Genomic DNA, 23,121 nt, shown 5'->3' with positions numbered 1-23,121 from the left:
CTGCAATTTCTGTTGATCTTTTAAGGATGGTTTTTACAGTTCCCATTTCTGTAGGACTTGCATCAATCACTGGAAGGTACCCAATGTTGGTTGGTGGTGGAATTAGATCTCCACGGATCACTGTGTTAAAACCAGTCCAGGAAGGAAGGACTTTGCCATGGACTGCAGTCTTCATCAGGAAGTAGGCACCATCTAATTGTTGTGCTGCTTTCCTGGTAAGGATGTGGGTGTCTCGATTTAGTTCCACTTCTTTTCCAAAATGTTCTGGGCCTGTTCTCTTCCCTCTGATGTATGTCTCAAGGTTAGTAGGGGGTGGATCAAGAGACCTCTTTCTTGTTTTCTGTAAACACTGATGGTCAGGGGTAGCTTCATTACATGGAATCATTTTTTGAATTAGTATGCCATTTGTATTGTGTGTAGTCCCCTTACCAGACAATGTTTCCTCTCCAAAATCATTATTGTCCCAAACTAGAGTTGCTTGCAACTGTACTTGCATGTTTTGGGGGATGTAAGTGTCACCTCGTAGTATTTGTAGCTGTGCTAACGCTGTGTCATGTTCAAGTACCTGAGAGTTAGAGGAACAGTGCCCCAGACCATTCAATAAGCCTATCAGCTGGGCTGATCCTGTCATGTGTCTGACAGCCATGGCTAATGCACAATGTTTGGGCATAAGCCATCTCCCTTTCATTGTTAGCTTAATAACATCCTGGCCAATTGACACAATCTTCTCTGCCTCCTCTTCACTAACATTCACTCTTTCATTGTCAGTAGAGGGATCTGTTGTCATGGCTGTAGTCCATGCAATGAAATTGAATAGCTTATCTGGGACCAGATTTGATGCAGCTGACATTGTTAGTTGTTGTGCTGTTGGTGGCCATGTGAGTTTGGGTGTTGCCTTGCACTTTTCAACTATGGCATCTTTCAGTGTCATGGCTGCATGGAACAAGAGGCGGGTCTCATCTGTGTCATCCGTTTCAATTTTTTTTGTGTCGTCTTCATCTGATGATGAGGATGAAGATGCTGATGACAAAGATGATCCAGCCCGGCCAAATTCATCTTGGACCATTTCATGTGGTGTCAAATCCTCAACATAGACAAAGTCATGCCTTGATAGTTTTTGAAACTTTAGAAAGGGATATGACTTTTTTAGTCTCACTTTTAAGGAACCAGATTTGTAAGAGGAGATGTCAATTCCTTCTGTTTCATGGACACATTTCTTGAACAGTGCATTCAACTTTGATAGTTTAAGCACCTTACGCTTTCTTAGCAAACTTTCCTCCACCACTGTTGTACAGAAATGCTTGTATCCAGTCTGAAACTGGCTGTTTCCTGTGCAGTCATGTTCATCTGTTTTGTACAGAAATACAGTGTAGTTTCTGTAGCATCTGAAATGATACATTGCTTCTGAAGCAACAAGGTCCATTCCACGTATTTGTAGTAGCAGATTTTCATCCCTGCGTGACTCCGCTGCAAGAAGCAGCTTACCAGCTGTCAGTGTTTCACATTTTTGAAGATTCTCCTTTACCCTCTTCCGGTTATGTTTTTGGGTGAAATATTTATCACTTCTGCATATTATGCACTGCCTTGGAAGGAGATGTGGTGCTCTTTTTAGATGACCTGGAACCTCTGTTGTGGTTGAGCGGAGAACTCTAACCTCTGTTGGCGTATTATCATTTGTGTTTGTGGTGTAGGTTTCTACATCTAATATATTGTAATGGAAAAGATTAGGGAAAAACAGAAAAATGTGATGACTGCATGGATTGTAGTAGTAATGCTTCCAACTTATTAGCAGATAAAACTTGAGATTCAAATTCTTTAAATTGTCAAATAAAACAAAGGACATATAATTGTTTACTGTAATAAAACTTTTTTTCCCCTTTTGTTTAGTGTATTAATTACTCATGACATAAATTTTCTAGAAATGTCAACCTTATTTTGAGTTTTAGCAACTACAAGCTGATACCAAGTTGGATAACCACTTCAAGTTACTGCTGAGCCCTAATGGTATGCTTTTATTATTCATATTGACACAAGGTGTGATTACTGTATGCATTTTAATCTGGGCTCATCTAGTTACACTTTTTTTTTAAAGTGCCTCATAAATGTAAATCCTCTTTTGTTAGACCGTGAACCAATAATTTTACTACACTGTTTACAACTCTGCTCATCTGTTTCCCCAGGTAATCCCAGATCCTCAGCCCTCCTGTGAGACATCTTCTTGACCTGATCTGACTAAGCCCTGACACATTCTGCTGAAACAATGAAAATGCCTTTTGTTTTTCACGGTTCATCATAAAACCATTTTAATGTTTTGCTCATCTGATTGGTGGAGCACATTTCATGTTGAAAAATGTGTCTATAGAAGCCTTTTATTAGTTTACCTTGGCAAAATGCCTATCAATACACAGGGCTATGTCTGGCCTTTCTCTTAATACATCCATGGACTGGCCTGGCAGGGTTTACATGAGCAGAGTTTATTTTTTGTGTGCATAGTTTTGGAGGGATCTATTTATTGTTGTTTGTTAAATGTTCTACCATTATATATATTACTGCCATGTAATAATACTAAAGCCTGTAATACTACTAAAGCCTGTAATACTACTAAAGCCAAATAGTTGAATTGGCATTTAGTTATAAAGGTAGTCATGATAAGATAATACATATTCAACTTTTATAAGAATAAATGTATAATTAACGTTAAAAAATATATATATTGGTATATCTGTATTCAGATATATTTCACTATTTCTGAGATTTAAATATCAATAGCTTACGTTTGGGGTTAAAAAGGATTCTAAGCATTTATGCCAGGATTTATCCAAACATTTGAGGTCAAACAACTAGGCTACACTATAAAGCTGCCTTACAAACCTTCAACTTCCTGTACTGTCTTTTCTTTCTTCTTGCTGGCTCTCTCAATATTTCTTTTGTTAGCATACTGCATGTAGCATTCTCTATGGTAACCAACATGAATTGGCACATCTGGAATGTGGTCGCCTGTGATTTTATATTTTTCCACAGCTTTTTGGACGATTTGGCTTTCTTTTGAATTTAAATTCACCCACTCTAAAGAACATTGTACAAACTTGATCCAACTTGTTAATGAAAAGGGTATGATGTTTGTTGATGTACAGCTAGTGACATGCACACAACACTCCATATTCAAGATAAAGTGTCTTATTTATGTTAGATATATAAATATAGGCCTACAATAACATTACCGCTATGTCACTCCCGCCCATTTCGGGGTCCTAGTCTGGCCGTCTGCGATTGGTTAGTATTTTTAATGAGTTAAAAACTACAATCCGATTGGTTCAGGTACTAGAGCTGTCCCGCGATTTGCCTAAGAAGATTGACAATCAAAACATACGTTTGTGAAAATATATGATCAAAACAGAATTGCCAACAAATTTTATTTGACTACATATAATGACTTAATATCGTACATAAAAGAAGCGTATACTCTATCGATGGAGATCGATCAACAACACGAAAAACGCGTTCGGCCCACCGTCTAGTAGCCTATAGCGCCACCAGCGCCGCCCATAGGAACCGCAACCCCATTATTGCAGGATTTATTTAGAGAACTCTCAACCTATAATATTTATCCCGTCACATATATATATTTCGAAAATATTTTATTCATATTAGACTGTTTGAAAGAATCATGTTGATTTTTTCAGTTACCGTAATGCCAATTTAATTTGTAATAAAAATGTAATTGCATGATGTACCTGGTTTTCAACTGTAACTGCAAATTGATTTATTAATGCTAATGTTACTCAAGGGAATTAAACTCAAATGTACTGCAGACATCAATTCCATATTAAACTGTGTGCAATTACAAATACAAAAGATTTGCAATGTCAATAACGGCAGAGTCAGAGTTGTGTACTAAACCTTTGTTCTATTTGACCCAAAACAGGATTGGAGTGAAGTTGCCTCAACTGATTTCACAGAGGATTAAAATAGCAAAACGTAGACACTGCTGTTGCATCAACAGAAGTGGACTCACAAACATCATTCAAACCACACAAAAGTGAGGACTAGAGCTTCCAGCTATTTAATTCATAACTGATTATTTTGACATAAATTGCAATGGATTCACAAAACACGTCACCTTGCTTAAACAGTTTTTACAGAATATCAACAGGAATATATACATATTTCAGAGCAGCAAACATTAACACCACTGTCGTCAAGAGAAATTAAATAACACTCCAAATTGTATTAAAACAACAAAGATGCATTTGAGGACAATTCAGATGTCTTGTGGTCCATAGCTGGCAGCGCAGTATCTGACTCTTGGAATGGTAGAGCCTGTTTTTGAGTGCTTTGTTAGAAAGTTCACCTCCTTCCAGTTACATAAAAGTCAGTTTGTCTACCTCAAAAGGTGTAGTGGAGATCAGCAGGATAACTGAGGTTCAGGGAATACATCAGTCGAAACAGCATAGCAACAGCTAATGGTACATTATTCACATCTTGTAATTCCTTGATGTATTCAAGGACAATTCCAATGTCCTCTGGCTCCTCATTTGAAGCGCGTTCTTGAACTAATGAACAATATAAATAAAGTGTCTCCAATTGCTGCAGTGATGGCAGCTTTATCCATGACCTGTACTAAATAGACAAAGGTAGGTGAATACCTACTTTTTTACTTGTTGAAGTAAAAAACATTAACCAAGTGCTATATGGAGAAAATGTATATAAAACTTTGCAGGCACAGTGAAAGCATAGATTTAAACAAGGTGAAAGAGAATTTAGTAACCTCTACTATATAGAACATTTTTACAAAATAAATACAGTCAGTGAAATTTGAACCATCATATTGGAAACTGATTAATTGCTTTACTCATGGCAGGGGGCTTGTCTGGACCCCTTGCCATGAAGGTTGTTTAGTTCACCTGCTATGTGGCAAGCCCTTTCAGCATTTACTCCATTTCCTTGATATCTGACCTCTGTTTCCTCTACAAATTTGGACATAACCTTAAATAGTTGAACATTTGATCTCACTAGTCTTGAACATAAACCCTTACGAGTCAAAACCATGGTACAAAATTACCTTCTCTGTCCATCAGCTATATGGTTAGTGCTGCACCACAGCCTGAGGAGCTGGATGTTGCGCCAGACACATTTAACATTTTACATTTAGTAAGAGTATTACTATATATTACTTTGTTTTATTATTTATTTAATTATAAATTGATTTGGGGATGGGGGCCTCAAACACCACACAACAGACACCACAGAGAAAAGACAACACCAGTAAGAGAACGGGGATGGGGGCTTGAGGCAGAGAAAGGACAAACAAACACAAAACCAAGAGACAACCAGCCAAATAAAAGCAATAAACAGCTAACGTAAGAAAAAAACTGAGGGAGAATCAAAAGAAGAAACACTCAAGCAAATTAAATAAACAGCACAGCCAGGAGAACTAGAATAAAAACAATACATTTAAATAAATAACTTAATGAAAATCATAAAGAATAGTTCTACCTGTGACAACTATAAAAAAACGAAATTTGTTTGGGTGAATGTTCAATTTTAACCATAAACATAATAGTAGTATTTTTTGTTGGGCTGGTGATAAAGGAAAAGCAACCACTAATTTGTGCCCTGGTCACTCTTTTTAACAGTTTCCATTACACTCCATTTATTGGCACTTGCGTCCCACTATTTCCAACAGAAGCATTACTAGTGACACTAGGTGCCGCACTTGTAGCACCAAAGTCACAATTAGTCTTAGTACACACTTATTTTAATATCCAATTCCACAAAAGTAGTGCCACAATTCAAAGATGTGGCTTACCATAAACCATGATGTAAATATCTTGTTCATGAAGATGATGATTATGCAATTACCAGTGTCTTGTTTAACGTCTGTTTTGCTTAGTAGTACCTTTATGTAACCCAAGTAGTATTGCTGCATAAAAATGTATTGGAAAATTATGTACAAAAATAATACCAATTACTATGATAATATGCATGTATATTTAACCATATACAAGGAGTAGATACAGATGTTTATATTAAGTAAGTTAGAGTAGAGAGCATGTATGTATTAGATAAAAATAGCTTTTAAGAAAGATGTAATGCTGTAGATAAGGTATGTATTTTACAGACGAAGAAAAGAAGGGCAAAGAGGAAATGGGCCAAGAAGAGAGCTGGCAGGCTACGTCGGAAACACCTTAAAAGGATCATGGAAGACTTGGCAGCTCTCCAATTGATGACAGCAGAAGAGAGTCTGACATCGGCAGTATAAAAGACTGATGAGAAGACTGAACAGGCAGATGCTGATTGAGCGGTATCTCTCGACGCCAGAAACCCAGCTGATTACACCTTTGATTTAGACCTTGCTTTATATTGTAACTTTGCTATTAGTTTTTGGTTTAACTTTTATTTTTAAAATATTAATAAATAACTATTATACTAATTGCAAACAATTGTCTACCAGTATTGTTGTTAATAAACCTTGAGCAAGAACTGACCACAGAGAAGTCTTCTGAACAAGTTGTAAGTACCATTTGAATGCTTATGATTTAGGTCAGATTTGACTTACTCTACCTAACCTGAGGATAATAAATTATAAGGTTAAATGTGTAAGGTTAAAGCACACACGGTAAAACAATCTGAAAGTGACAACAAGGCCCTTTTATGGTGCCGGAGGAAGGAGTGGGTGCTGCTTTGTCCTGCCAGTCCTGCATTTATTTGAAGAGAGAGTGATGGTAGGTGACTGGGGCCAGTCTTGCTATACTATCATCAGTCCTTAAACCCTGCACACAGTGCACAGGCTCACATCCTCCAGGTATTGGGTAAAATCTGGGAGGCCCTGACACGAGTACCAGGGAGAAAAACTAAATGATTTAACTTCACTTTTATTTTACTTTACACAAGTACCAAGAGTACAGAGCACTGCCTTTCCCTGGTGGTTCATCAAACAGAATTAAACCCAAAAAAAGCACTAAATTATCTGAAAGTCCCAGAGCTAGAGATCATTTTTGACTGAGTAATGCTAGGTTTCACATACAAGTAGGTCTACATAACTAATGAGAAGTACAAGCTGCATTTTTCTCCAGTGTAATATACGTATTATGTTAGTTAAGTAGATGAAATATTTTAAATGCAAAGGAAAATAAAAAGTATACAACTTTATAGATTTGTTTTGGAAGAGTTTTGTTTTGACACAGAAGGGGCAACAGTAGATGGTGGAAGCTGAGAGTTTTTAGCAGCTATAGTGCCATAGAAAGAGGAGTTTGAAGGCAGGTCAAAAGGTCAAAAGGTCAAACCTTTGTTGCCTGTTGTCGCCATAGAAAGAGTAAGTACACAGAAGGGGGTAGAGTGACCTCTGCTGGTTGAGCTTCCACATAGCAAGAAGGGCTATAAATATGTTACAAAACTAAAATGTGAATTAAATAATAGAAACTTATCAATAAATAGGCTACCTGCTATCCTAAGGTACATATAAAATGAGTTCACTTGTCTTAATCTGAAGCTACAGAGGTCACCAATGGTCTTACAAATGTTTAATTTTATTAAGAGTTATTATTTAATTTATTTTTATTTTTATTTCAGTTAACTAAAGTGTTTTTTTCACACCCAGTGCTACTTTAGTTGTACTAAAAAACGTTCGCTTCCAAAAAAGGAATAGACCACGTGACTTCCGTTTTTGGTTTATAAACGAAAAACGAACTGTCTTCATTCTTTGTTCAAAAAGGAATAACGATAAAATGATCGCCAAAAACGAAAAACGTACCGTTTTTAATTGTTTTTTCGTTTTTTGATTCTGACACCAAGTTTATTTGGTTTTTCGTTTTGAAAACAAAAAACAGAAAAACGGTAGGCCTATTTTCGTTTTGTAATTGCAAACGAATTACGGATTATCCAGAGATCCCCTGACCCTCTTCATTATTTGTTCAAAAAGGAATAACGATAAAAATGATCGCCAAAAACGAAAAACGGACCGTTTTTAATTGGTTTTTCGTTTTTTGATTTTGACACCAAAAACGCTTATTTGGTTTTTCGTTTTGAAACAAAAAACAGAAAAACGGTATTTTCGTTTTGTAATTGCAAACGAATTTACGGATTATCCCTGACCCTATTCATTCTTTGTTCAAAAAGGAATAATGATAAAAATGATAGCCAGAAACGAAAAACGGGCCGTTTTTAATTGGTTTTTCGTTTTTTGATTCTGACACCAAAAACGGTTATTTGGTTTTTCGTTTTGAAACAAAAAACAGAAAAACGGTATTTTCGTTTTGTAATTGCAAACGAATTACGGATTATCCAGAGATCCCCTGACCCAGACCGTTATTTGAATTTGGTTTAGTCGTTTTTCGTTTTTTGATTCAGAAACCAAAAACGGGAAAACGGCTCTTTTTTATCGTTTCTTTGTTTTTGGTTTGAAACGACAAACGAAAAAAAAAGTGGTTTCTCGTTATTTTGTTTTGTGGTTCAAACGAAAAAACAAAATATCAAAACGTACACGGACCGTTGATAATAATATAGCCCCACCTAATACGGATGGTAACAACGTTGCGCTGTTGAGGCACGCCCAGTTATTTATAACATATTAATTATAGTTAAGAAAGTAGGCCTACACACACTGTAAAAATGAATACATAGATTTTATTGATCTAATCCATATTTAGTTATTGATATCTAATCCAATTAATTCCTTAAAAGTTAACCATTTAAAATGAGTAAAATTTACAAAATATTGGCAATAAAATTTATTTTGTAAATTTTACTCATTTTAAATGGTTAACTTTTAAAGAATTACAGTTTTTCTCGATTGTTTACACACATTTTCTGAAAGAATGCCTCATATTCTCAGAACTCTACACACAATTAAAAAAACACACACACAATGGGCAAAACCCCTCAATTCTCCTGCAAAATGAAACTTTACATTCAAAACAATGTTATTTCTTCTCAAAATGGTATTTTGTTTTCAAATGACACACACAAACCATCATATGAATAGACATTTATAAGAACCTGTTGAACACTGATTTGCTCAATGTAAAACACTATGATGAATGGAAAACACTTCTTCTCCATTCATCATAATGACTTTTTTCTTTCAGTGTTACACTTACTAAAGACAGTACATACATAAGTGTGTTGTAAAATATTTGAGAATATTGTTTTTATACTCAGAACACACAAATACATGGTAACAAATATATTTTATTTTTCCCACAAAAACATGAACAGAGTGTGCATCCCATTCCCAACCAACACAAAGTTGCACATACACTACATACAAAACAACAGAAGAATTTACTGTACACAGTTACAGTAAAAAAAAAAAAAAACTATGCTGCATCCTCTCTTCTGTTGCGGTCTGGCCACAGCACCTCATCCACATCACAAGCAATGTTTTCCCTGGCCAAGCAGCGGGGGAAATATCGCCTAGCATGGCGATTCCAGCCATGAAAAGCATCAGCATGCGTCCTCCATAGCTTGGAGAAGAGGTATACACGTTTGTGGATTTCGGTCATACACTTTCCATCTCCAGGCAGAAAAAAATTCCTCAATCGGATTGAGGAATGGAGAATATGGAGGGAGATAAACAACTAAAAAGCGTGGGTGGGCAGTGAACCAGTTACTAACCAGAGCAGCCCTGTGGAAACTTACGTTGTCCCAAATGACGACGTACCTGAGCTGCTCTGGGCCATCTACCTGATCTGGTGGAATGAGTGTGTTGTGTAGGGTGTCCAGGAATGTGATCAGATGGGCGGTGTTGTAGGGGCCAAGGGTAGCATGGTGATGGATGACGCCCTGGTGGGTAATCGCTGCACACATTGTGATGTTCCCTCCGCGCTGTCCAGGGACTTCAACAATGGCACGCTGGCCGATGATATTCCTTCCCCTCTTTCGTCTTTTTGTGAGGTTGAACCCAACCTCATCAATGAAGATGAACTGGTGCTCCACTGCAGCCACCTCTAGCTCAAGGACTCTCTGAAACACAGTATGACAATATCAGAAATAGACATGGAGTGGTCACTATTGTGAAGCACAATCATTATGATTACAATATTGAAATATGTATAATTTACTGTATACAGTGTTGAGAGTATGCATCAATTCTGGGACTCACTTGCACTAGTTATATCGCAATTCTTTGACTCTTTCTGAATTGCGTTCAAATGGCACCCTGTAGACCTGCTTCATCCTGAGATGATTTCTGCGCAAGACACGGTCCAGTGTTGATAAGCTTACCCTATCAATATTTTGAAATATGTCATTGTTTTCTATTATTTTTCTTTGTATTTGCTGTAATGTTATGGCGTTGTTTTCTAGGACCATGTTTATGACTTCAGTTTCCTGTTCAGGAGACAGAACACGTTCCCGACCGCCTTGTGTTGGTAATCTTGCAGTTCTGCCAAACAAATAGTAAAATACTGTAAATACAATACATTTCCTAAATACTTGAAACATACTTTACAGTATTTTTACAGTCCTACAGAACAGTCCACAGGCAATACTGTACTACTGTACTCATTGAGTACTGTATTGATACGCAGTACTGCAATTTTCTAGTGAGAGATTTCTTACCTATTCTCATTTCGGAAAGTCCGGATGATGGATGCTACAGTTTACAGTGTACCTGCTCAGATTTGGCTGCACTCTTTGCCCAGCCTCCCTCATTGTTAGACCATGGTTGACCACATGATCAACCAAAGTGGCTCGGATCTCATCAGAGATTACGGTCCTTGGCCTTCCTCGTCCTCGTCCTCGTCCTCGTCCTCGTCCTCGTCCTCGTCCTCGTCCTCGTCCTCGTCCTCCTCCTCTTACTCTCACTCCTCTGGCTCTGCCTCTGTTTCCAATGTTGGCATCCATTGCTCCATTGAAGAGCTCACCTGTTGCCCTTTTATGCTAAAGCTCTGATTGCTAATTGTAAAACTGTGTGACGGGTGTTTGCCCTTGTGATGAGTCAGTGTGCATATTTGAATGGCAGTGTGTTCCTTGTGAAAACAAGATATTTTCTGCATGAAAATTGTGCCAAAAGCAGAGAATTGTGTGTAGTGTTTTGAAAAAAGTGTGTTTTAGAACTGCAATTTGAGTGTAGAGCAGGAATTGTGCTTGTAGTTTAGCAGAATTGGTTCAGGGGGTTGGTGAATGAGTTACATGTTGTGGTCATTGTGTCTCAAGTACCAGAAAATGTGTTTAAGCAATCGAGAAAAACTGTAATTGGATTGATTATTACTCAATTCTAATTTGTTAAATTTAATTAATAATATTGCTTGTAATCTGTTGCCTCCATTTTATTGTTTAGATATCAATAAAATCTATATGTATTCATTTTTACAGAGCCTATAGTGTCTTATTTTTTTTTAATTGAATGTATTGGTAAAATGTAAGAATTTTAAAAGAAATTTAGAGCATACATTTCATAAAATTAGGGGGGGAATGCCCTTTATAAAAGGTACAAAAATGATTCCGATAAGAGTGTTTTCAAAAAGTGATGTAATGAAACATTAAGAATTTAAGTTTGAAGGGAGTAAAGCTCTGTTAAGGTTATAAAGGAAATGTAATTTTGCCTAAAAAAGAACTTTTAATTTAAATGTTAATTTTAAACGATATTTAAACATAATGTGATATGTTAGCCTAGTTATCATGCTTGAGAATTCACACTGAGAATTTGACAAATTGTAATATAATGATCAGATGCAGATAGCCTATCTAAATCAAAGAATGGGTGGTTGGCGGCTGGATTATCTTTAAAATGTAGGCTACATCATTTTCTCCCGTGGGGCATGCCCCCGGACCCCCCTTAGGATTTTACCACCTCCGCTCCGCCTCATTTTAAATTGGGGACCTATGGCTATAGTGTCCATTCTTTGTACGTCGCTTACTCACTTAGCTGGGTTTGATTGTTGGCAATTTGTCATGATCTTGGATAGTTTGGTTCTTCGACGCTCTTCCTGTGATTGCTCTCATAGCAACAGGTGCGCAATCTTAAACCTGCTCGCGAGCAGGTTTATTTAATGTTAACAGAGCTAAAACAGAGCTGACACGGGAAGTCCAGGGCAGCGCTAGTGCACTTTTTTTTTTCTTCGTTAGGACTCGTGAGGTTGTCGTTTACATTATTAATTTGTTGGAAACGCACTAATTTTCGACTCATCGGAGCCGGGCTTTAACAAAAGCACAAACGGTTTGCATAAATGTGATCAATAACTCATGGCAAAATATTTGCTACATTAAGTTTTCAATTTCGCAGGTGAAAGCAATTCATTATTAATCAAGATTTAACAGTTGAAATGACTCTACCAGCCATTTGGATTAGGCCTTAATTTAATGCAGCAAAAAATATTTTACTGTGTAGGCTACTAAGATCGTTTATTTTCTTTCTTTTTTCTCATGCTTTTTCATGGTTGCTTTTATAAACAGAACATTTATTTAACAGTGCCTTTTTAAAAGAGACTAGTAAGGCTAAGTACTGTGCCCCAGTAGAGCTACACAACTAGCAACGCCCCTGGGTGGGGGCTTACTATGATATTAGACTGCATAGCCAGCAAGCTCTGAACTGGATAGTGCATATGAAACCACACCAACTCTACACCAAAAGCTAGCTTTGGGCAAGTGCTGCGCAGTATTATAGTACCGTTTACAATACCATTTGCCAGACAAAACAAACAGACCAACAACCATCCCTTCAAAAGAAAGAAAGAAAAGAACAAACGAAACAAATAAACAGCATGTACAATAAACCTTGGAGGTACCATATAATTCTTAAAATTACAAAAAGGGGGAGAAAGCGGCAATTACACCCCACAGCACTCCGTTTCTGCAACAAATCGCAAGCATACCATAAGCACATAGCATAAAACCAACTGCACAAGTTTCTTTCCATCTGTATTGTCCTTCCCTGGGTTACAAAAGAGTGTTTCCCACTGTATAATATCCCACCCACAACATACCACACAGAATAAATACATAACATCTGTTTTTTCCCACAGCAGTAATTCACCACATTTAAGCAGAGAAGGCACAACAAATAGTACAGTCTTTCCAACATTAATGCATTAAATTAGGCTACATAATTACATCAATCTACCTTGCGCTAAGGGTCCCCGCTCGGCTACTAGATTTCCGTTTGTGACCAACGAGACTAAAAACGAGGAAGATAGCTCCATTAAAATGCGTCCTCGATTACCGAGCTTCCTAACTTGCACGCAACAGTCAATTAAAAACAAGGTGCTTACCGTTCCTGTTTACCACGACGGACAGGAATATGTTGCCAGTGCAAATGAAAAGCTCTCGTTGCTCCCGCTCACCGCTGGGAACAAAAGAGAGACGTTAGCGTGTGACTTAACTGCGTCAGTTCAAGGCATCGTGCTTGACAAATAAACTGTCGCCAATAATAGGCGCTTACCGTCCCCGCGTCTCGACTGAGAACAAAGGGCAATGAGCCCGACGGATAAATAAATTACTCTCGTCCCACTTTTAAATGCCGCACTTGACGCGCGCTGACTAGGCCAACTAAACAAACAACTCATCAACACGGTGCACTGCTTTTATCTACTTCCTAGTTCCAAACACCCCCATAACACCTGCGTGGAAACTATGCAGGGAAGTTAGCCTGCAACAAACTCCCTCTATAGGAAGGGAGTAGATATCAATAGCCTACTTGATCTGGTCACAAATAAAAGATGATGAATTTCAAACCTGAACCAAGATTATTTTTATTCAAAGTTCAACAGTCTGTCTTTAGTCTGCCACACAAAACAACAACTTTAACCTAACTTACCCCATAACGAACTTGTTAAATTGTCATGTGTTCAAATTTGTTAGAACTGAAAATATTGCTAAGGCAAAAACAAGAACAATTATAAACAACAGGTTTATGGAAGCCACTGAGGCATGATGTCCTGGGAAGTCACTGATGTCTCTAAAGTAATGTCAATGTTGACAATGTCTTCGGGTCAAATCAATCAGGCCTTGGAGTCCAGACTTAAAATATTCTGGTTGATTGTTGACAGCATTGTCCAACATTACAGTCACATCTGGCCATTGCAGTGCAAATTCCCTCTCTGCAGTTTCCTGGTCCTGTGCAGTCTGAAAGGGGCTGGTGCCAAACTGTGATACTCTTGTTAATGATCCCAGCTCTTGCTCATACCAGTCTGCAGCCACTGATGCCTCTGGCAAAAGGTCTGTGGATACACGTTTTGGGCATCCCTCTCTGGCCAAGTAACTGGGGATTCCCTTTCCTAAAAAAAGTAAAGATAAAAAGGATACATTGCTCAAGCTATACAATGAATTTTACAAAATCGTTTTTTTATTTATAATAAAATGCATCCCACTTTGTATAACCACTGTGCATTTGAGAAGCTGACCCACAATCTTGCTTCATGTGTATTTTTTATTTTATTTTATTTTATTTTATTTTATTTATTTGACAATAAAGTTAAAACAAGTACAATCAAGCCCAAAAGACCAATTCATACGCATTTTTAAAAAACTGTCGAGGATAAAATACACTAAAAAGCCGTGGGCTTATTTCCATTGTGGTCCTCTGAGGGGGAACAATCTGCATAAGGATGACTGTTGTTATTATTAGGCAAATTGTTCTGTTATTTACTACAACATAACATTTAGGATTTGCATAGTAAAATGTGAATTTGCTTGACCAAAATAACTATGAAAATGTGTTTTAATAAATGTTGCATAAAATTACCTAGGACTTAATGTTATAGTACAAAGCTCAATGATGGCCCCAGAACTCACTTATGATCTGCATCATGCTTCCCCTAGTGTTTTATTAAACAAGTTTAAAAATATGTTAATCAGAAAACCTCTTAAAATAGTATACAAAACGCGTGACATTGTCATTAATAAAAAAGGGCTTGAACAAGCATCACACGTTTTATAACGCATTTTCAAAATTTGAGATGACATGCAATCAGACTCAAATTTGATTGAGACAAACCCCAACACAAACCCGGAATCCTGTGGGCATTCCACGCTTGCACAACACGGTCAACTCCAAGCCGAGCCAACTGGCATGTCAAGGATGACACACAGAATTTGGACATGCTGTCCTCCATATCCAACACCTCCTGATCCACTAGTTGGACCAATGCCAGTTTTAAAGGGTAGTTCACCCTATTGTTGATTTCAGGCCAAATTCTTTCAATAGTGTGATTCTGTCAAAGCAAAATATAAAATACTTATTTAAATTCTTTACACAGAGAATACTGTCCAACAATAGCTGATTTCAACACTACACAATTATCACCAACCTTTAGCTTTCCATTACGAATATATACAAGCATAAGGAATTAATTAAAAGGGAGACTGACATTAAAATCATTGAAACTTACAAATTACTATCAGGGTGTGTGCATATTTTGCTCAACTGCACTCACCTTTGTTGATGGTGTTTGCATATATGGTGGCCTCTCTGTGTTGTGGCGGTGGTTGGCCAATTTCTCCTGCATGTAAAGAGTAAGGTAGAACTCCTTCCCATGGTCCACTCTTACCTGGTCCCACATCCCATACTCCATCACTGCACCTCTGCAAGAAAATATAATATTCCCAATTCTTTGACAGCAGGAGTCTGTCAGTCTCAACTTTAGCTGAAAAATATATAGTACGTCTTATGTTGTCAGGTAGTGGGGAGGTAATCTGAGTGTTGACTGGCTGCTTAAAAGGCTGTATAGCCGCAACAATTATTTGATTAGATGTACTTTGATAATCGATTAAACATTTAAGTCCTTCACTTATTTATGCATCTTAATAATTGTAATTGTTTGCTGTTTTTATTATAAATTACAGTAAACTTTTAAAACTACTTTAAAAATAATGCTACCCTCATAATCCAATTAATTATTTGTATAGATAAAATTGCATTCTTGACATTCACAGATAAGGCCTGAAAATTGTCCAATTTGATTTTAAGGTTTTAAAGGAAGCCCAGTAGTCAATTGTCAAGTTCGCCCGCGCGATCATTGGTAACTAGATAACTAAGGATCCCGAACGCAAACTCGACAATCGACTACTGTGGACTTCGACCGAAAACAGGAAGAAAATACAGGTATGTGCGCTGGCTGAATAAACATAATTTTTATTTACGCGTTTAGACAATACATAGCCTATTATGTCGAAATAACAAGATATTATGTTGAAATAACATTATTAATAATTATAATAAATCTTTAAGAATATTTGATTAATGCTGAATGTTGTGCTTGTTCATTTTAATACAAATAAACAGTGTTGTGTACTCGAGACTCGGTGTCATGGACTCGTGTGCATTTTGACTCGGAATTGACTCGTACTCGAACATATTAGGATTCGGACTTATTCCCGAGTCCACTCGAGACCCATTCAAAATATGTCATGATTATTACTGTAGGCTATGTTAATATTTCTTTAAATTGTTGTTTGATTGAAACGTCTTGCTGACTTTCTTGTGCGCAACTTGCGCATGACTTGAGACTAATGGTGTGTTCACATCGAACGCAAATTTAATTATTTGCGCGAGTAGATTACATACAAAGTCAATGCAAAGACGTGAATAGGCGCATCATTCGCGCCGGGCGTTGTGAATGACGCGAATTGGGCGACGCGTTTGCCGCGAATGTCTTCCGCTCAAGTTAAAAAAATTTAACTCGACCGAATGTTCAAGCGTCTAACTAGACGCAATAGAGGCGTATTTGACGCGGCGTTTGACGCGACGTAACGTTCGCGGCGCGCAAATGCAGCAGGACCCAGGTCAGATGTGATGTGGCCTTTAGCTCAACTATGTATTGAAAATGTCTGCCTTATCATCCATAATTCAGTTTGCATATAAGAGCCACACAGAATTCGTGTGCAGTATGTGTAAGAGCACTAACTGATTGTAATAATTAAGTCATAATTTTAATAAAATTACCTTTACACCGCTATGAGGCCTTTTTACCATTACAGTGTATGATTCCATGGTATATTTGATTTACTGTTTGAGTATGGTGGCAATTTTATTGTTACCACCAAATATTTTACATATTCTTGAAGATATCTTTAGGTCTGGTTTCGGACCCAACCTCGGTTATCCAACCTCTCTGGTCTCGGTCTCGACTCGGACTCGACTCTCTTTGGTCTCGGTCTCGACTCGGACTCGACCCTCTATGGTCTCGGTCTCGACTCGGACTCGACCCTCTATGGTCTCGACTCAGACTCGAGTGAGCTGGTTTCGACTACAACACTGCAAACAAAACTTTAATTGTGATAATTAAAATAATTGAAAATGAAATATTGAATGGCTAAGTTTTCTAATTTATTAATAGTATAGGCTATGTATTATAATTGTGCAGCTCTGTCAGTGATCTATTAGCAGACAATCCCTGCTTCCCGCGTGTGCTTATCCATCCTTTTTCACCCATATTTTTTTCTCCCGGGGTTCTGAACAGATCATTGCGCAACCAATTTTTGTCCTAGTTACTAGACAACTCCGGTTTAATTTCTCCTTCCACTGTTCTCGCGTGTGTTTCCGCGACAACAGGTTTTTGATGGACCGGATAGAGAGTCGTTAAAGTTACACCAAGTAACTTTTCCTCTTTGGTCGCCCTACTGGTTGGAAATGAAATTGTCCATTGCCGCTGTCGTAAATAACTTAGCCTACCATCGCACGCACGCTCGCTGTTTATCCAGCACCGGCTTTAGAATAAACGATGTCCACAGACAAGGTAGAGTATGTTACATGATTTCATGAAAGGATGATGTGTTGCGACATCAGAAACGAAAAAAAAAACGAAATAATGACTATTGTAGCGCTTGACGTAAAACAGTCGAATTTTGTAGTTCTTTTTGTGGTCGGGTTTCTACCCGAAACCCGAAGTTACATAGTGCCAGTAAAAGCGTCACAGGCCCCGTCAGGCTATGGCAGAAGTGCCTTTCACCCTGTTACGACTTGATGAACCACTGATAAGATTTTGGAAACATTATTTTAAGGTAAAAAATTTTACATAGTGTTGCTTTAACTGGTGACAGAGTTGTTGTCAGCTCGTGTAGTGTGTAACCCCCTGTTGCAGATCACAGTGTCGCGTAGTGTGAACAGCACAACGACTTCAAGACTCCAGAGCAAGTAGTGTAGTCTGAACAGCACAGCGATCTGCCGACGTTTAAAGTTGAACTTAAAACGTGTTCAGTGCAATCGCGAATCTCTCCTCTTCCCCAGCTAACAATTTTAGGTTATAAGAACGTTTCATAACGTTCCCATTAAGTTATAAAAACGTTATTTCTGAATGTTTTAGGAACATTCAAAACGTCCAGTTTTTTTAGACATTGTATTAACGTTCTTGCTTGGTTATAAGAATGTTATTAGAACGTTAAGAAATAACAATTTTATGTTATAGGCAACTGGGCACTATTCTATTCTACAATATTAACTAATGACAATAAAATAGACCATCCTAAGTCAATTTATTGAAGTAATTCCTCTATCAACCAGTAGAAAATGCTTTGTACACCTGATTTTGAACACCCGGAAAACCGGCTTAATTAAAAAAAAAAAAAACGTGATATAAATTTAGGGTCAAACCGCCCAGCACTACTTAAAACTGAAGTGTGTAGCCTACTCCTTTCATCATCAGCAAACAAAACTTTAATAAAACATGCACAATTGAAACTTCATAGTAGGAGAGGCAGTTAAGCCTACCTGGTTTATGGATTTGAAGACAGCAGCATGCAGTTCGTTGTCCGTCACTCGGGGTCTTCTTAAGTCATTGTCTTTGCAAAAACGACGAATATTCGCTACCGACGCTCCTCTTTGCAAGCCGCACTCAAATGTCAGATGGTTACTAATGTCCTCATCAGTACAGCCACTATGTAACATTTTACCAATTACTTCAAAGTAGGGCAACAGACTGGAGTCCATATTTCCAGGAGTTACATGCAAAGTGCAGGCTGCTACTTTGGCGCTTTTTTGATACAGCCACTCGTTGGCGCAAAATCAGTAGGCCTATTATAATTCGGTCAAGGTCACGCCATCTATGCGGTCGCGCCATCTAGAGTATGACATATACTTGGCGCTTACAAATATTTTGCGCGTCTACACGACAAGGTTGCGTGGTAGGCTCAAGGTGTATGCGCTTGGTTTCGGTAGACTTAAAAAAACACATAATAAAATCAAATTGTTTTAGCAAACTCCACCAGATTCTTGTTCTACATCTTACAGACTACCACTGTGGTGATTTCATGTTGATCTACTGTTTTATTATAGGCATATTTGATAATGTAGCCTATACAGTATTGGTCATGATTTTGGCAGGCAATTATTAAATAATAATAATTGCCTGCGCGACCATGGGCCGACCACGCTTCTCCGAAGCAGAGATTGCGTGACAGCGGTAGGCTATTATACTGAGGCAGTTTTGAAAAGCTGTCTATCATTGGATACCACCAGACGAATTTTGTTTTTCTAGCACCTCATATTCACAAGTATATAGTCTTCTTTGAATTGTGTAAGCTACCTTGAAATGTTTTGTTTACATTCCAGATTGATTATAAAGGCTAGTTGTTGTCAGCAATTACTAGGCATATTGGTAATGAGCAGAATAGCCTATACTTAACAACTGCCATCATTATTTGATACAAGACCACACTATGAGGCCACCTAAAGTTTTGATAATATTTATGGAATACTTTATACATTTTTCAGATAAAGTTAATGTCAGCGTAGTGATGCACAGTTCACTTCTCCATCATCTATTGTGATATCTGTCATTGCACAGTCCAATTGATATATTGAGCATGCAGTCAGAGGGACTGTAAGCAAACAAAAGTTTAATGCTTATGCTGATTAAGAGACACGGGCTAGGTGTACAGACACATTCTCATTTCTTAATTTTATGCCATTCTAAAACATTTTGATGTTAACATTTAAGCTTTCATTGAAATATAAAGACAGTGCTTCAAGTCTGATCATAAGTAAGGACATTCAAAGTATGGACAGATGAGGTCACCAAGGAGAGCCTTAAGGATTATACATCATCAGTGTGACACGTTACATCAGCAAATGATGGTGATCACCTGACTGGAAACATTACAAACTGCCATGGGATGTGCACGGCCCAGGACCGGAGGGCTCTGCAGATCACTGGTAGCCTGGTTCTACCAGACTCTCGTACATTTCATTTGTACAGAGAGTCTGGCACCGCTCCATTGACAAGCGTTAACTTCCTTGTAGGCGGGTATTCTATTGAAGTCTAAAACTATTGGATCTGCCCAGAGTCACTCTATCTGCCATAACCAATCGCTGACGTTTGGTCTTGACATATGTCTTTTCTCGAACCCCGTGGAAGGATGGCCATAAACACAAAACTAAGCAAAGATTGTTCTTGCTCCAGCTTTAACTTCTTGATATTCGCCAGCGTTGTCTACAGCGCAATCCCAGACGTAGTACTGAAGGAAAATGAAATTGAGCGGAAGTGCGTAGGAGGGCGGAGCCAGGCTAGATCACTGGTACCTATCCCTGGAGCATCAGTGATGTCGGTGAGGTGAGGTGCCTACGCAGAGCAAAAAGGATACTAAAGGGCAGTACTCACCCAGCCACAGCCTGTTCATCCTGCTGCCTTCTGGGAAGAGATATAAAAGTTTTCTGCTACTGCACCACCAGACTGCAGAGCAACTGCTCCACTGATTATAGTTTATTTCTGTTTACCATTTTTATAATTGCTTCTATATTAGACTAATAATGTCTGCTATGTACCAGAATGGAGTTACAAACTCAATTTATACTTTATACTATTATATATATATTATATTGTGACAAAATATATCTACCTACCTTAAAGAAGAATAAAGTGAATTTTTTGGAAAGGCCAAGTCAAAAGTTCTGACTTAAAATGATTGAAATGTTGTGGAAGGATGAGGAAGCAGCTCATGTGAGGAAACCCACCAACATCCAGGAGTTGAAGCTGTTCTGTACAGAGGAATGGGTAAATATTTGTCCAAGCCAATAAGCAGGACTGTTCAAAAGTTACTGGAAACGTTTTGTTGCAGTTATTGCTGATGTAATCAGCGTTGACAGCCTGTTTTTAGTAATGTAATAATTGTATATTATAATTATATAGTAATTGTATAATAATTATGTAATAACATAATTATGTTTTTGGAATTTCTTTTGAGGACCTTGTAAAATGTTCTTACCTTAGGGCTTAACAAATGTTCTGCAGCCATTGATTGTACATGCAATGCCTTTGAAAGCATGTGCTATATAAAGTTTTAAGACTTGTATGGATACTCACTTGCTATCGGAGTTTTGTATGTTATACAAACTTGAATGTGTATAGAGAAGAAAGATTCACACAGTATTTAGCACACTGGTAAATCATTCTTTCGGCCAGATGGCCTACATTAGGACATTTCTGATGCGAGTTTGTCATGAGCTGCTAGAAGCAAGCAGTGATGCAGTGTTATAATCAGGTTAAAACAGAAGCAGGTTTAACTCTGGGCTGCGTGAATGATGATGATGATGACGATGATGATGATGATAACTAGGCAAATAAAATCAAAAACCAAGTAGATTTGGGGGATTTGCTGGTAGAAAGGGGGAACAGTGGTCCATTTCTGTGGAAACCACATTAAATATAAATTTAATTATATAATATAGCGCTAACAGTAACAACTCACGCACGCACGCACAATAAGTTCTTAGGTTAACCTACATTACCAACTGTATTGAGCCAAACAATGCGCTCATTAAACGTGACTGGTGATGTCTGGATAGGCATGATATTAAATAGCTGTAATAAACTACTGTTGCTAACATATTTATTCCGGTCCAGGTTTATATAAGCCTATTTGTTAATTGATTTTTCTTCTTCTAACGTTACTCTGGTATAACGATAGTGCTGCATATTATGACCGTTCTAAAAGCTTGGCTTTTATTTTGATTGGCCATATTTACTATTACGTCCGGGTCACGTGGCCAACCTGTCTATGTTTTAATGTTACTCTGGTATAACGCTAGTGCTGCATATTATGACCGTTCTAAAAGCTTGGATTTTATTTTGATAGGCCATATTTACTATTACTTCCGGGTCACGTGGCCAACCTGTCTATGTTTTAATGTAGATCTTCAAACGGAAAAAGGAATTTCAAACAAAACAAAATCGGACCGTTATTTGATTTTGGTTTTGTCATTTTTCGTTTTTGGATTCAGAACCAAAAACGGGAGAACGGCTCTTTTTTTACCGTTTCTTTGTTTTTGGTTTGAAACGACAAACGAAAAAAAGGTGGTTTCTCGTTATTTTGTTTTGTGGTTCAAACGAAAAAACAATCTATCAAAACGTACACGGACCGTGCAGCACTACACAGATTTAACTCTGCACAGCTAAATAAAACCGTCTGGGTGCAGATTAAATATTTAATATTTCTGAAACAAATATTCCTGTGAAACGCGTTAAGTTGCACAGCCCTGTACAGTTTAAGAAGCGGTACGCAGAGCCATAGGACTATTATTTTGTTGAAAATACATGGGGAATTACTGATGAAGTCACTGATGCTCAGATTTGCTTGACCAATTGGCTGAAAGGGGCGTCTCATGAACGCCCACATGTGCAAAAAGAATTTTGAAGTCATTTATTAGTTTTTTGCCTGTGAACTAAAAAACGAAAAATCAAGCCGAAATTTCATTTTTTTGAAAAACGTTTCTCATTTCTGCTTATTTCGTTTCAAATTGGAAAATAAACTATCAAAACCTACACGAACCGGTTTAGAATTTAGTAATAGAATTACTAAATTTAGCTTTGTGAATATCACAGGTCGAGGAGGATGAACGCCAGATGACCGGACGTTCTCACCCCCGACTCACGTAGGAGCCAACACCTACCACCTACCACCGCGAGGAGCCAACACCACAGAGGACACAGAGGCAACAGAAATTTAGAAAAACACAGGATCTTTATTGAATAAATTATGCTAAAACAGACTCCGGCAGGCCGAGAGAAGGTAAGGATTCAACAGTATAGCTGGCTTTCTTCTCAGGGCTCAGGCAGGCAGAGAGCAAGGGTGAGGATTCAACAGTATAGCTGGCTCTCTTCTCAGAGCTCAGGCAGACAGAGAGCAGAGGTGAGGATTCAACAGTATAACTGGCTCTCTTCACAGGATGCAGATGGACGGAGAGGAGTA

General features: G+C 37.9%; 1 protein-coding gene and 1 long non-coding RNA gene across 2 annotated transcripts; both read right to left on the bottom strand.

Annotated features, from left to right (window-relative positions):
• Positions 1 to 9,169: 9,169 nt before the first annotated feature.
• Positions 9,170 to 13,529, bottom strand: LOC143723164 (uncharacterized). Its single transcript, XR_013197057.1, has 6 exons — positions 13,382 to 13,529; positions 13,212 to 13,285; positions 10,561 to 12,659; positions 10,309 to 10,384; positions 10,103 to 10,189; positions 9,170 to 9,963 (listed from the first exon to the last, which is right to left on the bottom strand). It is a non-coding gene; the product is annotated as an uncharacterized LOC143723164 (long non-coding RNA).
• A 379-nt stretch (positions 13,530 to 13,908) lies between these two features.
• LOC143723783 (uncharacterized) lies at positions 13,909 to 19,420 on the bottom strand. Its single transcript, XM_077216563.1, has 4 exons — positions 19,416 to 19,420; positions 15,375 to 15,522; positions 14,948 to 15,152; positions 13,909 to 14,216 (listed from the first exon to the last, which is right to left on the bottom strand). The coding sequence occupies exons 1-4, from the start codon at positions 19,418 to 19,420 to the stop codon at positions 13,909 to 13,911; spliced, it is 666 nt and encodes a 221-aa protein (XP_077072678.1).
• Positions 19,421 to 23,121: the final 3,701 nt, after the last annotated feature.

The sequence above is a fragment of the Siphateles boraxobius genome, unplaced genomic scaffold (assembly GCF_051911475.1).
Source record: "Siphateles boraxobius isolate OS27281-9 unplaced genomic scaffold, OSU_SipBor_1 7, whole genome shotgun sequence".
NCBI lineage: Eukaryota > Metazoa > Chordata > Actinopteri > Cypriniformes > Leuciscidae > Siphateles > Siphateles boraxobius.
This window is presented reverse-complemented; position numbering and strand designations above follow the sequence as displayed.

Excerpts from the sequence above, each read along its gene's own strand:
- LOC143723783 (XM_077216563.1), bottom strand. Across the intron at positions 15,153-15,374 it reads TGCAAACACCATCAACAAAG|AATCACACTATTGAAAGAAT; the intron begins GTGAGTGCAGTT and ends TTGCTTTGACAG. Across the intron at positions 14,217-14,947 it reads GAATGCCCACAGGATTCCGG|GAAAGGGAATCCCCAGTTAC; the intron begins GTTTGTGTTGGG and ends TACTTTTTTTAG.